The sequence below is a fragment of the Apium graveolens genome, chromosome 8 (assembly GCF_009905375.1).
Source record: "Apium graveolens cultivar Ventura chromosome 8, ASM990537v1, whole genome shotgun sequence".
NCBI classification, from domain to species: Eukaryota; Viridiplantae; Streptophyta; class Magnoliopsida; order Apiales; family Apiaceae; genus Apium; species Apium graveolens.
Genome location: NC_133654.1, coordinates 547,097 through 563,458, shown reverse-complemented (window position 1 = coordinate 563,458; position 16,362 = coordinate 547,097). Strand labels below are relative to the sequence as shown.

The window sequence follows — 16,362 nt, the reverse complement described above, 5'->3', positions numbered from 1 at the left end:
AAATAAATAAATATATAATTTATATAATTTATATGTATTCTTAAAATTAATACTTGTTGTTGTTATTATTATTATTATTATTATTATTATTATTGTTGTTGTTGTAAGTTGCAAGCTAGTGAGTGATGCAGTGTCGGTACCTAGAGGTATTTAAAAAGTGATTATACTGTAACATAATATTATAATACTATATACGAAAATTACAATTTACAAGAGAAGAGGCAGAAAGACTATACACGCATAAGAGATGAAATTAAAATAAACCACATATGACCATGATTTATATTGACGTTTAAGTTAAACTATTTATCAAATCAATGCAATGTCCCAGTAAAGTGAGAATGATAATGAGAATTATTAATAGACAAAACTACCGGCTTCATTCATGTTATTGGAAGGTTCTTTCCGCTTCCCTTTCCCGTCATGAGGTTTGTTTTTTATTTTCATCCGGTTTTAAAACCGAAACCGAACCGTTACAAACCGAACCGGGGTTTTGAAACCGAAACCGAAACCGAACCCGAACCGGTGGTTGCGGTTTTCGATTTTAGAAACCGGGGATCTATGGTTCCGGTTCGGGTTTTACCCTAAAACCGAACCGAAACGGCCCATGCTCTTGAAGGGTCTTTCCCTGATTTGGCACATAAATCAACCCATTTCTGTATATTGTTCCAGAGATAGTAATAAAATGGGAATGGTAATAATACCCCGATTCCTGCTATTATACCCATCTGTTTTTCTGTAGTTGTAGGTTGCAGCTTCAAGATGCGAATCGCTTTTCTGATAATGGTACTTCTGTTGTAGATCGATTTTCAGGGTTTTAGTTAATGACAGGGGGGTTGTAGTTTTAAATTGGTTTCACTTTACATTCATTCCGTTTCTGAAAATAAAACCAAATACAAAATACAGAATTCAGTTAAATCAGTTTGATAAAATCGTGTACTAATCTTATACAACGGTGCATTACATGCATACTCTTTATTCTCAGCGTACCGATATTTAGACTTAGTTTAAAGCTACTTCAAAACTGGATCAGTATCAATAAATGATTCAATTTTACCATGCTGGACTAAGTGTCCAACATGCTAGGAGAAACAGTTTTCCAAATTTTGGACTAGACAAATTAATAATTAAAAGACACTCCAGTACAACAAAATACGAAGGGAAAGGTTCAGCTTTAAAGTGTAATATAATACTTACTATTCTGGCACAGCACATAGAAGAAACATGGTCAACAGCTCGTCCTGTAACAAGTCACTACACTAATCATCTTAAAAATACTTGAAATCAGTACAATTCTGCATATTGTATAGGCCTGGTCCTTTTGATACAATACAAGATTATCATGAAGTTAAGCCTATAAGCTACCAAAATCTGCCTCTGCTACTCAAGTTATACTTCTACAGTTCTACGTATATGGACATCATGGCATCCAAAACTAGAATGACATTATTTCAGGACACCTTCCCTTTAGCCTATTATATAATATCTGCATGGAGAAAGTATTATATCTTTAGGTGAACACCTCTACTAAGCACCAAAATGAACAGAACATTTAGTTTACCGCTTTGTCAATAAACATCTAATCTGTGCACATTTTCACCATCTTATATGACTAAAAATCAGTAGCTCATTGGTGGCATGCCGAAGGGGGGCATTGCAGGCATCCCCATTCCACCCATAGGTGGTGGTTGTGGGGGACCGTAGCCTCCCATACCATGCCCACTCAACCCAGCTCCTCCCATACCCGGTGGTGCAGGTAAAGCAAGAGGCAACAGCTGAGCATACATGTTCTGCAGCAAAAACAATTAAAAATCATATAACAAGCTTCAAATTTTGAATTATGAGCAGAACTGGCAATTCAAATAAATCTAACTTGCACACAATTCACGTAAAATCAGAAGTTCCATGTTTCAAATACAGAGTAATACAGGTAAAAAGTTAAGGAGGAGTGCTAGGGGTCCTTATATAGATCCCAAAAATGTTCCCGAATTACACACGAGGTCATTATATTTATGAAAAAATAACCAGTAGCTGATTGACACATAGTCATTTGATAACCTTTTTGGAAAATGTTTTGGGAATTGGGAGCTCTAGCATTTCTCAAGAATAATTCAGCGCCTTGATGAATCAAGAGCTCTTTTTTTTCCTTTTTGGCCAAAATTTTAGAAAAAAATTGCTAAGCACAAGTCCAATGCAACATGCAAAATAGCTATAGCTATTGCTATAATTTGACACCAAAAAGTATTTTTTGGTGCTAAAATAAAACTTTTTGGTTCTAAAATAAAACTACAACTCCAATGCTGGATGCATTTTGACACCAGATATTTCCTAATTTACCTAAATTTTGTCACTTTCCCTTAAGTTTCATTTAAAGCACAACAACATGCATCTCATTTGTAGTAGTTTGATGACATGGCTAGATGCATAAATGCATCCTTGGTTTCAAATTTAGAACCAAGGATGCAATGCATATTTGCATCCAGTATAGAACCCCTTTGGAGTTGAAATTTTTGATATTTGGTTTCAAATTATAGAAATGGCACCACTTATAGCATTGCATTGGACTTGCTTTCTATTTACAAAAATGAAAATTACCTGTTGTTTAATTACATCATTATCTTCATTCTCTTTAGCTTTCATCTCCTTTGCTGCTTCTATCTTGTCCTTGATCAGCTCATCAACTTTGCTTGTATACTCACGAATGAACTGCATTTGAGGAACAGAGTCAGATTGCCCATCAAAAACTAAGAATTGAGATAAATGTTAGATCAACAGGCCACCAGGTTAAGCTTCATCCTAGAAAGCCAGCGTTTTAAGTTTGATATTATTAAACAGTGCCGTGACCACCACCAAGCTATTAGTTACAACTAGGTTAACCCCACAATGTCAACTTAGCCCATATATTATTTAGGGTCAAGATGTCAGCATCCAACACTCAGGTTAGGCAAATGGAAAAGGGAGTAAGAAGGAAAAACTAAGAAACCAAACATATCAAAAGTTAATCTATTATGAAATATTAACAGATACTCTTTTAAGTTTTACAAGGCTATTACTGAACACTATTTCCCATAAGTTTCTTCTATTTAACCATCAACACAATCATCAATAACAGGGACATCAAGAAAGTTAAGCACCTGCAACAGATATGGAAAGGCAAAGTCGATCATATTGTTCATCCATGCCAGCTCAAGAGCAACATCTGCTCGAATCAAATCATAACAGACGAAAAGGCACGAAGCAAAGCATTCCTTCTTTCCCTGTAAAAGCAAAAAAAAATGACTAATTAACCATGGACAAGTATCACTTATAATCATGACAGTATCTTCAAATTGTCTGCCCTCTTCAAGTATAATATGTTCTAATCTTTTTCTACTAAAAACATGCAGCATGTTCAAGGCTTCAACCGGTAACTCGCATCTTCGAACATATTTATATTGGGTTTTCGAATTATGAAATAACAATGTGAATGACAAAAGGATCCAGTGTGAGATCTGAGCCTCTAGAGGTTTCAAGTGAAAACATATACAATTTCATTTCTTTATAATCACCTGCTCAATGAAATAAACAAGCAAATCCTCGGCAAGCTCACGATCACCAGATTGTGAAGCAGTCTCCATGGCATCCTTGTAAAGATTATCATTTTTAGACAGTGCAATTGATTGCTTCCATCTCCCAGCCTTTTTGTAAATATAAGCAGCTACACGTCTCATTTCAAGAAGCTCGTGTTTCTCAATCTGCACGCAAATATAATCACAGATTTCCATACATTAGGCTGTAATAGAAGAAAACTAAACAAGGATGAAACTCATAAAACCTCACCTTCTGTGCAAGGCCAATCTGGTCAAAGTTATCATGTAAATCAATTGATTCACGCAACCTATCGTAATCTTCCTCCTCAACATAGATCTCATGTAGAGCGTCGTTCACTGCGGATACATCATTGCTCTGAACTGCAACCATGTACGGCTTCACAAGATGCAGGTAACCAGCCTGAAGCCCATAAATGAAATATATTACTAAGAGGAGGGACGCATATTTCTTTTTCTTTTTTGTTTTTTTTGGGGGGCATAATTAAGAGAAAATTAAGTGTGTACCTTCCTCATTATGTCTACCACACGAGTATGGTCCACTCTAAGTGCAAGAACATTGAGAACATCGTTAATAAGATCAGGATGCTCTTGCAAGTAAAAGTGCACGGCCTTGTAATAAAGCTCCACATTGGCCACTTTGACAGCAATATCTTTGAATTGCATGTGATCCCAAGCATCTGGGGAATGATTCATGACAGTTGTAGCAGCATTGTCAAACTCATCATATTGAATGTACAGATAGACTAGTTCCTTCCAGTGCTGTTGTTCATCACATGCACGAATTAGCTTGGGGATGTTCAAACGGGTCGAAAAGAGTTTGATATGTTCCATGAGCTTCTCATAACGATATCTAGCATACAGCACACCCAACTCTGTAAAGATTCCCATATGTGCCCTTTCCAAACCTAAACCACTCTCCATAAGAGAAATTAACTCATCAAAGCATCCTCTGTTCTGATAATATTCACTGACTTCTTCCAGGTCATCCACCTACCAATAGCATGAAACAAATCAGACAATGTATCATAGCTGAAAATTTGAAGGAATAATTAATCTTTGTACACGTGAACTTTTTACTGCCACCAATAATGGAAATGGGCTTTAGCAGGGCCTAATTACAGAGGTGAACCAAAAAAACTTGACATCCGACAATCATAGCAAATCCAAACAAAACCAATATACCTTTGCTATTCAGCATTCTATACTAAGTTATAAACAATAAATCAACAAAAAACAGTAAATTGCCAGTCCAAGGAAGTTTGCCCCAGAACAATTTCGATAAAGTGAGAGATTTAACAATATATGGAATTCAACAATTTCTTCTGCGATTTCATTTCCCAAACTAAGGAATTGAGATAGATGGTAAATTCACGGCTTCTACTTTCTAATAGGAATTAACATCAACTAATAAAGTTACCTGTACAATAATGTTGAGTCCACAAATCTGTGCCAGGCGGAACTCCTCAGCATCAACACAGGCAAAACAAACCTCCTTCCATGTCTTGGCGCTATTTGCTTTTCTAGCAGCATCAACAGCACCTTGATATTGTTTTAGCTTAACAAGGGTGACAGCTAATTTCGCCCAATTAGAAATGAAAGCATAAATGATCTTTGCTGCCTCATATAAAGCTTCATCATATAAGCGGTCACCGACATTATGCAGATTAGCAACATTGGGCATAAGAATAAATTCTTCAATATCACTAAGCCTATCAATTTTCGCATACGCGTAAATGAGTTCACTGTCTACCTTAGGCTCCTTTGTCTTCTGCCTAACCATTAGAAGGTATCTAACCAAGTCATGATATACATCCCCACCCTCAGCAGCATGTATAACATCCAGGAACTGAGTTGCATCATCAGCACGAATGAATGATTCAATGGCATCGCTTACCAATCCCTCTCTAAGTTGAGCTTTAGCCACCTGGCTCCAAACAGCATCTTCTTCAACACGGAATGCAAACTCCACTGCGCGAGCAATTTCTTGGATATTATCCAGTAAAACATTAACAGCCTGGACATTAAGGTTGAACTTTTTGAATATCGCAAAAGCCTCTTCATACAATTGGGCTTCCACAGCCACCTCACCAACTGCAGGTCCATCAAAGTTATCTAGTCTATTAATGTAATCCATTACTCTAGATGTATCAGCCTTGATTGCCGTTAAGATAAGCAAGTTTTGCAGATTAAAGTTCCCACTGAATGCAGAGTTTTGGAGCACAATCTTCTCGAGAAGCTCAATTAGTTCATGAGGGAGATCAGCAGTCATGAAAGCTTTAACAGCTGCAGAAACTTGCTCAGGGCTCTTGCTTTCAGGCAAGGCAGTAGAAACAACTTGATCAATAAGTTGTCGCCTATATTCATTTTCAGGATTAAGAACTTTATCCCAGAGATCACCATCCATCCTTTCAACCACATACCTAAAACAAGACCACAAGTGTTTAAGTTTGTACCTCTATAATTAATTATTATAATGACGTAACAAAAACTAAATAACTAATGTTGCAAACCTGGCCTGAAGCTTGAATAAAGAGTTCTTGTTTGTACAATTAACCAGTTCATCATCACATTGCCCTCTACGGTACGCAACCACAGCAAGTGTGGGATCACGCTTCTCACAATATTTACCAACAACACGTGAATCGTAATACGGATTGGTAGTCAGGAAGTGCTCAGGATTGTTGTTGCTATCAATTATTATCTTTCCCAAAGCATTGTGCACATGTACATCTTGACTCCCTTCACTCACAAGATGCTCCAAAAACTGGGTAAGTAACCGCAGCCGATTCCTGGAAGCACAACTAACATGTGAGGATACGAGTAGATGTACAAAAAAACCACAAAGACTGCCCTCTAGATACGAAAAAAGCAATCAAATCTTAGGAGAGTAAAATTGGGCTGTTGGGAGATGGGGGCGTGGAAACTTTCACCCCATAAAATGAAAACCCAGACCATAATCCTGATTTTACTAAAAATTAATACCTTTTCTCACACTCCTCCACCAGGGGCTCAACAGGAAGTAGGGAACGTACAGATAGGATAAGCCCCTTGATAAAATCTTCAGGACATTCATCATCTAGCAGCTGCCCGACAACTAATGGAGCATTACCAGGGTTGACCTAATAACAGAATTGATTACGAATTAGTCCAAACATCATATCAACAAGTAATTCTAGGAAAACTGTGAGGCTCACAAGTCACAACTACGTCATACCTTTTGCACATAGCCCTCAATATATCTAAGCATGTTGCTGGTATACAGGTAGTGGGTAAGATCTGGAACAAAACCAAAGCGGTCACACACATTAATTAGTGGTCGTGCGTCTGGAAGCTTGGCTTCCATTAAAAAGTTCTTGGTCTTTTCAGCATCATAAAAATTTGATTCCCTTGTCACACGCTCCACCTCCTTGATCTGTCCAGTCTTGGCAGCTGCCTCTATATACTTGAAGTGAATGTCAGGATCCTCGCTGCAAGCATAAAATAATGATGAGTACCAAACTTCAGAAGGCAGAATCTTATACAGGAGAATACATATATACATATACATATATATATGGGAGACTTGTACCTGGAACTTAAGTATGATCCCAGGAAGAAGTATAATCCTTCATAAGACTTAAACTGCTCAAATATTTTTATGCATGAATCGACCCCCAACTGCTCAGAATATTCTTTGGCGACCTGCAATTAAGCATATGACTAGTTTTGGTTATTAACTTAGCAAAAATAATAGTTTTGGTTACTAAAATTAAAGGGAAACTGACGACTCAAAGGCATGGTTTCCTACTTAATATCGAGTCTGGCATAAAATCTAAGGATTAGAACACCAAAATAAAATATGCCTATTTTTAACCATATCAAATGACAGCATGTCAGAATCTGATACCTGGACAATAATTTGAAGGTTGCCTCTCAGGTTAACAAGTAACAGGTCCTTCATGCACTCCAAAGCCCATTCCTTAGATAGAGTTCCAAAGAATTCCACTAGAGACTGAAATGGGAAAATGAATATTTAGACACGGAATACACAATGCTTTTAGTTAAAGCACATGGTAAGAAAAGAGGACCTGTGGCTCGATTGCATGAGTATTCACAATGACGCGTTTGATGTCAGGCAACTCAGCATAGTGCTGCAAGTAGGCAACATGTTAGATTGAGCATCAATTTCTAAAATAGAATTCCTCTAAAATTCACTAAAAGTTGGAACTGGGAGAATACCTGAAGAGCTCGAACATAAAGACCAGCTTTTTCACAAAGTTGAGCAATGCGCGGACGGTCATAATGACTAAACATGCCATTCGCTAGAATAGCATCCGCAACATTCGGGAACGTTACAAGATTAATTTCCAAAACCTGTATACATTAAAAAAATCCATGATGTTTATTAGGATCTCACTTCACAAATTCGTTAGTATCAATCAATTATAAAAGCACAACCTTAGTTTGCAGGAAAGCATGTTCCGGCAAGTTGGGCTTCAGGACGTCCAACAGAAAAGCTGTGGCTTCTCTTATTAAGTTCCTCTGAAAGAAATAGAACATAAAGGGGCAAGAGAATTAATGATTTGTGAAATACTGATCTTGCATATTCCATGTTTCAAGGGAGACGTCTCTTTTTTTAAATATAGAAACATCAAACGTATGTTTATCAAGGAGAAAGACACTAATTGTAGGAACCTGGAGAAAAAGGTCAGTTATGGTGTTGTAATCAACTGGACAGCCTCCCTCCATTTGAGACATCATGAGCGCAAAATTAACAGCTCCCTACAACGAAGTGAATTGCAGCGAAAGAATATATTCAAAGTCTCCCGGGGAGCATACTACAATTAAATTATATTAAGCAAGCTAAATTTATAACATAAACTTTCCCAAAATTAAAGGAAATATGGTTGAGGATATATATATTAAAAAAATATATAATATATCAGAGTACTGATTTAATATACTTGAGTTGAGGATGACGATAAAACAACAATGTACAATTATCTGAGAACGTTTTGCACATGCTTCAGCTTCATAAACATTATTTTCCTACAGCCTACCTGAGGATCCGACCGAAGAATTGTTTGCAGAAGAAACAGATAATCAGGGGTATATCCGACCTGGGGAAGAAAAGAGTTGGTTTCGGATAATTAGAATCTCGGGGAAATGAACTTTTCTCTTTAAAAAGCATATATATACAATAAGTAGATCGGCACTATATTACTTAGTGCCACAGTCCACTACATTAAAGGTCACAAACCTGCTTTGAGTATATTAAAATTTTGTCAAACTCCCGTCGTTCAGCAAAAGCTGCTACTACCTTCGGAGTTGCTCTGGCTTTAATATAGATTTTTAAAGCGAGATCATTGTCCACAGTCTAAGAGAAAACATAAAATTTGTCAAATGTAATATGCTAAGCTAATACCATGACTAGCATATATAGATTTATAAATATTCATAATGTTTTAGGCATCAAGCCTCACCTTCACAAGGTCTCCAAGTTCCTCGGTGCATTCCAGCTTGTCTTCAGCCAACCAATTCTCCAAAAGATTCTTCTTGTTCTGGTTCACAACCAGTCTGGATAATTCTAATGACTCAAAAGCATTGAGCTTTCCCCTAGTTAAAAGAGTTCCAAAGTACTGCAACAAGGGCGGAGTTTGTCCAGCTTGAACAGGAACAGTCTGCAGAACACACAAGAAACAGTTGGATGTTGACCTGCATCTCTTCCATTCAAGAAGTTGCAACGTACTAATTACAATGTACTAATTATCATCTAGGCAATTTTTTCTTTTCAATGAAAATGCATTTTTAGGAATAATTAAGAAAATTAATTAGTACAAAGGAATAATTAAGATATGGCCAGTATTGTAGTCTGCAAACTGGCCAATATAGAGCATGTGTGGCTTCTCACTAAGCTGCAAAGTGACGTCCAAAAAATACATACATTGGTGCTTTAACTGAAAAGCCAATGGCACCATAAACTCTTACAGAAGAAAAAGTGTAAAAATGGGGTTAACTGTTGGCCTAGTTGTTTGGCAGTATGTCAAACACAATGCAACCAACAGCACATCTTCGCAATAAACAACAGAAATAGTGATCAAAGAAATTAAAAAAAAAATAAGAGTTGTTAATAAAACAACCGCCTACACTTATTTTTGTTCTATTGCCAAATTACAGCTGCTATCCAGATGATGCAGCTAATTACATTCATCTTCTGTATCAAAGTACCCTAATATTATCCGATTTTGTAATGAACAATTCAATTGGTGTTCAAACGGAATATAGTATTTGTTTCTTTAATTGAAGATTAAAAGGAGAAATTCACCATCATCGTGGCTATTACACTGTGTCAAGGCCATGGTGCGTACCCTTCCGCTCAAGACACTTTAAGGATATTCATGCAAGCAATTGCAAGTGTCGACATGACACCATTAATGATCTAAGAATTAAAGTGAAAAAGAAAAACCTATCCAAAAGCCTAAAGTAATCAAATAATTGATGATATCAACACCTTGAAATCATTTATTGGAATTGAAGGAAAACATCCAGGGATGCTGCTAAACTATATCTGTAGTTTACGGAAAATATGCAAACGATATTATTTTGAAAATTACTAATAAACTGATACAACCCATACTTCACATTCCTATTTCAATAACATAACAGAATTTGTTATGCCAAATTACCTACACTTATTTTTGTTCTATTGCCAAATTACCGCTGCTATCCAGATGATGCAGCTAATTACATTCATCTTCTGTATCAAAGTACCCTAATATTATCCGATTTTGTAATGAACAATTCAATTGGTGTTCAAACGGAATATAGTATTTGTTTCTTTAATTGAAGATTAAAAGGAGAAATTCACCATCATCGTGGCTATTACACTGTGTCAAGGCCATGGTGTGTACCCTTCCGCTCAAGACACTTTAAGGATATTCATGCAAGCAATTGCAAGTGTCGACATGACACCATTAATGATCTAAGAATTAAAGTGAAAAAGAAAAACCTATCCAAAAGCCTAAAGTAATCAAATAATTGATGATATCAACACCTTGAAATCATTTATTGGAATTGAAGGAAAACATCCAGGGATGCTGCTAAACTATATCTGTAGTTTACGGAAAATATGCAAACGATATTATTTTGAAAATTACTACTAAACTGATACAACCCATACTTCACATTCCTATTTCAATAACATAACAGAATTTGTTATGCCAAATTACCTACACTTATTTTTGTTCTATTGCCAAATTACCGCTGCTATCCAGATGATGCAGCTAATTACATTCATCTTCTGTATCAAAGTACCCTAATATTATCCGATTTTGTAATGAACAATTCAATTGGTGTTCAAACGGAATATAGTATTTGTTTCTTTAATTGAAGATTAAAAGGAGAAATTCACCATCATCGTGGCTATTACACTGTGTCAAGGCCATGGTGCGTACCCTTCCGCTCAAGACACTTTAAGGATATTCATGCAAGCAATTGCAAGTGTCGACATGACACCATTAATGATTTAAGAATTAAAGTGAAAAAGAAAAACATATCCAAAAGCCTAAAGTAATCAAATAATTGATGATATCAACACCTTGAAATCATTTATTGGAATTGAAGGAAAACATCCAGGGATGCTGCTAAACTATATCTGTAGTTTACGGAAAATATGCAAACGATATTATTTTGAAAATTACTACTAAACTGATACAACCCATACTTCACATTCCTATTTCAATAACATAACAGAATTTGTTATGCTGTCTTAGTTTTACAAATATAGAAGATCAAAATTTTACGAATACTGACACCTACACTAGTGAGGTATTGTTTATTCACGCTGTAGCTTACTGTGTAAGATATATCATATACTGATAATTTTGAGCTTGATATAGTACAATCAGCCAAAAGGAAAGCAAGTTAACGTAATTATCAGGAACCAAAGGAGCATGAGTTAATTTATTACATGTTCCTAAGCTGCTAGTAGTGCCAGAGAAAAATTCAGTCACTTGGATTAATGAAAATACAAACAAATAATACCTGAAATTTGGCAATTGTGTCAGAGGTACGTAGGATGCCCTGAGGAGATTCAGCAGCAAGTTCAGCAGCCTCTTTATATTTAGTTTGAGCAAACAACTCTTGGAAACGCTGAACAACCTGAGACATACACAACAACGGAACTTATTTCAGGATGCATACAAGTAATGACCAACTCTATATGATGTGGGTATTATAATCAACATGAAAGTTAAAAGTCCGTATCTCATGCCAAACAATGTGCGCAAGAACAAGCTGACAAAATTCAAGGGGAAGTCAAAAACAATGGGATAGGACTACAAGTTACCACAAAATAGAGGTGTTTCAGAGTAGTGTGACATCCAACGACTGTCTTCATACAATAATATGTTTAATGCTCACATAAATTTTGCAAAAGCGGACTTATATAACTTACTATTAATGTTAACATTATCGGCTTATCTATTGCTAATCCGTGGCAACTAGCAATAAATAGAGACGGAACAAGCAATTACCAAGCCAAATTCAATCTTCCATTTCTCTGATGTACCTTTATAGGCTCACTTTAAAATATAATACTATTTATTATCTTATCAACTACGATTGAGGTGTGCATTGAAATAACAGTACCAACCAGCCACACACAGAGCAACGGGGGACCAAAACATGCTTAGCTTCAGTATGCATTAAACCCATTAAAGAATCACCCAAAACTACTTCCTACCACTAAAGATAATACTTGGCATTCAAAAATTGACATCTTTTTTCCAAAATATAGGAACTACAGAATAAAACTGGAACTATTTTACCAGGTTCTCTGCACCCGGTAAGTTCCCTCTTTTGGCAAGATTCACAGCTAGCTCAAGATTGTTCAACTGCAAGGGTAATCAAGATAGGTCAGGGACAAGTAATTATCACAAATTGATGAAAATGAAGCTCAGAAACTTACCTGACCACTAACAAAAGGCACGATAGTTGATTCATTTACAGTGGCTAGCAGCACTTGACCTCTTCGGTTGATGGCATAGAAGCCCCCAACGGATGATGCTTCAGACGTTAAAAAAATTGGATCTGGACTAATCCTGTTTCTATAGACAGCTGTAGCTGTTTCAAGATCATAAACGAAGAGAAGTCCAAGCTTGGTGATCACATAGATCAAGCTATATCTATGGGATATCTGCCAAATAAAAAACCGAATGTAAAGTAAGCAAAGAGCCCAAAATACACTTTATAAGAGGCAATTCCATACTACAGACCTGCATGGCCACGGGAAAGTCATCAGAAAATTCAGGAGGGAAGAAGAGATCTGCTTGTTTCTTCGTAAAAGCTACTTTCCCTACATACACACATAGAAGGAAAAAAAGACAAATGAACATGAATATGATCCGGTAGCCAAGTAGCCAAGTAGCTATATAAGGAAAAATATGTAAAAAGAAAAAACTGATTCACAAAAAACTGGGCTGTTTGTTATTTCCTCCCATATGGCACTGACATGAACAGATGGAACAGAATCAAGGAGACAAAAATAAAAGTATAAATAGATATGTGATGTGCAAACAAACCTGGCTGGGCACCAAGTTCAATGACATGTAACTTCGATGTCACCTGCCCCGCGTTAATACTTTTTGTTGCAAAAGATATAAGAATTGATGGATTCTCATTACCCGAAACCTAATATGATGCAGAAACTATCGTAAAAAAATTGTTCAAGAGTGGTATACGGTAATTTACCATTTATAATAGCAACAATTTATATGCAGATCACAAATCAAACACACCTTAAATGAGGCAAATGATGCAGCATGTGCTTCAAGAGCTTGACTACGCTGTTGATCCACAGAAAATAGTTGCATGTTTCCCTTGACCAATTGGGGCTTCTATAAACATACAAAAATAGTTGTTCATAAACCAAATTTCAACAGACTAGTGAAATAAGATACAATGTATGCAGTATAAAATATGTTATGGAATTTGATCAAACAAACACAATTAACTAGGACAACAAATATAGATGCAGAACATAAATATTATGCCAGAATACTACAGATATCATCGTAACTGTTGACTTAAGATGCATATCATTAATATAACATTAAAACTTGCAACACGGTTTACACCAACCCGAATACAAAATTAATGAAAAAGGTACACTGATTCCAGCCAGATAATTGTGTGCATATATAGTCATTATACGTAAACAAGCACCACCGAACAGAAGAAAGTGCCTACCTCTGGTGAGCCAGGAGCAATTCCAATCAAAACCAACCACTTCTCTGAAGGATCACATCTATAATTGATAATCTGAGTGTTTACTAAGTTAGCAGTTCTATCAAACATTTTGACAGGTTCAGATTCGCCTACAATAAAATCAATATATGAACAGATAAAATCAAATCAAGAGCTTGTAGAAATAACTTAAATTGGTATTCATGGACTTGAGGCTTCAGGCAAAAGAATAGGCAACTTACCTTCAATAGACCAATGGTACACTGATGCTTGAGTTACTAAACCCAACAACTTTGGGGTAATCCACTTCCAAAAGGAAACCTGGAAAAAGCAACAAGTATCAGCTACCTGCTATAGCTGCAAAGAGGAGATATTTGTAAAGGAAAGAAGCGCACCTGCTCAGGCATTTGATATGACTTTATTTTTGCTTTCAATTCAATATTAAATATTTGCAAGTGGTCCTGATTAGTTCCAGGAAGTGAAGCTACAAAAAAATAGCAGCTATTATTTAGATTATAATATAATGGGATCAACATATAACATATGCTCCTCTGGTTAATCACACGTCAACCAACAAAATCCTTGGTTCATATCACTTCTCAATTCTCATTACTCCTTAAGACCTTGCCAAATAAATAACAGAAAACATTTCCAACCACATCTAAGGCAAATAACATAAATTTAGAATCACGCAATACACACAAAATTTACATGTATACACAAGAAATCAATCATAAAACATCTGGTTAATCAATATACCTTTAAGAGCAAGAATCCTAGAATCTGGATTCATGAGCGCCGAATCTGCAGTAATAGGCCTCCTCAAAGGCTGCATTGGCATGCTCATATCAACAATCACAACACTGTTTTGAGGAGACGTCTCACGAACACATATATACTTCTCTGATTCCATAGTAACATTTGTAAACGTAATGAATTGCTGATTAATCCCTATACTTGGAAGCTGCAAAACAACCAACCCAGAAAAACTAGTCACGACAATATTACAGTTCAAAACCCCCAAACAAACCATCATTTCAAAGTCAAATTCACAAACAAAATTGCTTAAACTCCAAAATAAGAACCTACATTACAGATCCAAAACCAATCACATTATTACACAAAAAAAATTAAGCATACTTCTCATTCAGGTACTCCTTACAAAAACACGTCAACTACAATAATTGCAACAAAACATAAATATACATATATAAATACATTATGGCACATACCCTTATAACAACTAAACTACAGGTCAAAACCCCAAAACACTTTGTCGCCACTATAAACACATATCACTATTTTTAACTCTAAATACAGGCTACTAACCTACATTACAGATCCAAAACCAATTACACAATAATGATAAATCGCAATGTTAGGTCGGGTACTATTAAGTAACAGAAACACTTCAACTACAACAAAACACACATATACACACACACACACATATATATATATATATATATATCTAAAAATGTGTACAATCAGTTCATAAACAATACAACAAGTCAATAACACTTCTAAGTCAAGCACTAGTAAGTAACAAAAACGCTTCAACTACGAGAACTCGAAATATGCATACATACACTACGACATATACACATATACAATACAGTATGGAATGTGCAGAATGAGTTCAATGAACAATAAAATGATGCAATTGAGTAATGAATTGAGTAAGAAACGCTGAAAGAGAGTGAAATTGTAGAGAGGGACTCACGGTTAGGGTTTCCTTCATGGTGATCGGCGCGTTTGCGGTGGCCATGGCGGCGACGGCGAGTAGTTGAGATCAGAACTGGATTGGCGACTGCAATGCTGTGAGATCTGTTCGAAGTCTCGCGCACTCTCTCTGAGGGGGGGGGAGAGAGATCTGTTTGAGAGCGCTAGGTACTCGGTGGTGTGTTTTTGTATGTATACGAGGGGGTGAGTAGATGTGTGAAAATAAAGAGGTGAGGTTTGGCGGAGAGATTGTAAAATGGTATATTTGTTTATTTTAAAAAAGCTATTGTAATATCCTAGCTATAAAAGAACAACCGGAGAGCTACTAAATTTAACAGAAGGAGGTAAGAAGTTGAGCATAGAAAGAAAGCTCGGGTGCATCTTTCTTCATTACCGAGTGTGGCTATTTATAGCCAATGTGAATTTGCAAGAAGCCAAGAACATTAAATGCATACACAAATTCTACTCCTATAAATCATAGCCCTACTATTTGATTCATCGACCACATGCATGGCAATCACTATATTACAACACTCTCCTTTGATTGTCATGATAGTGTGGATCATCAATTGCCTCGTTAAAACCTTGTCAAAGAAAAATCTAGTGGGATAAAAACTTTAACGAAGGAAAAAGAGTACAATCTCCCCTTGGAAGAAAACATCAATCACTGGAATTTTGTTGCAGCATATTCTTGAGTCGACGCATTCCAATGTTATGTCGCAGCTTTGCAAAGGTTGAATTGGTAATGATTTTGTGAATAAATCTGCAAGGTTGTCACATGATTGAATTTGTTGTACATCAATTTCTCCATTCTTTAGAAGCTCAT

The 16,362-nt window shown here is 36.2% G+C and overlaps 1 protein-coding gene across 1 annotated transcript; it reads right to left on the bottom strand.

Moving 5' to 3' along the window:
* Window positions 1-1,239: 1,239 nt before the first annotated feature.
* On the bottom strand, window positions 1,240-15,758 carry LOC141678028 (clathrin heavy chain 1-like). The gene is made up of 30 exons (XM_074484214.1): window positions 15,538-15,758; window positions 14,574-14,778; window positions 14,210-14,298; window positions 14,057-14,135; window positions 13,818-13,945; window positions 13,367-13,465; window positions 13,151-13,259; window positions 12,845-12,924; window positions 12,538-12,765; window positions 12,398-12,463; window positions 11,613-11,729; window positions 9,053-9,250; window positions 8,830-8,946; window positions 8,630-8,689; window positions 8,265-8,351; window positions 8,028-8,111; window positions 7,809-7,943; window positions 7,658-7,720; window positions 7,477-7,581; window positions 7,159-7,271; window positions 6,805-7,057; window positions 6,573-6,709; window positions 6,101-6,379; window positions 5,008-6,010; window positions 4,095-4,580; window positions 3,820-3,990; window positions 3,549-3,734; window positions 3,135-3,257; window positions 2,596-2,706; window positions 1,240-1,790 (listed from the first exon to the last, which is right to left on the bottom strand). The coding sequence occupies exons 1-30, from the start codon at window positions 15,580-15,582 to the stop codon at window positions 1,620-1,622; spliced, it is 5,127 nt and encodes a 1,708-aa protein (XP_074340315.1). The 5' UTR covers window positions 15,583-15,758; the 3' UTR covers window positions 1,240-1,619.
* Window positions 15,759-16,362: the final 604 nt, after the last annotated feature.

What these genes read in the sequence shown, in the direction of transcription:
- LOC141678028 (XM_074484214.1), bottom strand. Translation starts at nt 15,582, where the DNA reads ATGGCCACCGCAAACGCGCCGATCACCATGAAGGAAACCCTAACC. An exon ending in TAGGATTCTTGCTCTTAAAG is followed by an intron (nt 14,299 to 14,573) that starts GTATATTGATTA and finishes ATTTTTTTGTAG; the next exon opens with CTTCACTTCCTGGAACTAAT. An exon ending in CATCATTTGCCTCATTTAAG is followed by an intron (nt 13,260 to 13,366) that starts GTGTGTTTGATT and finishes GCATCATATTAG; the next exon opens with GTTTCGGGTAATGAGAATCC.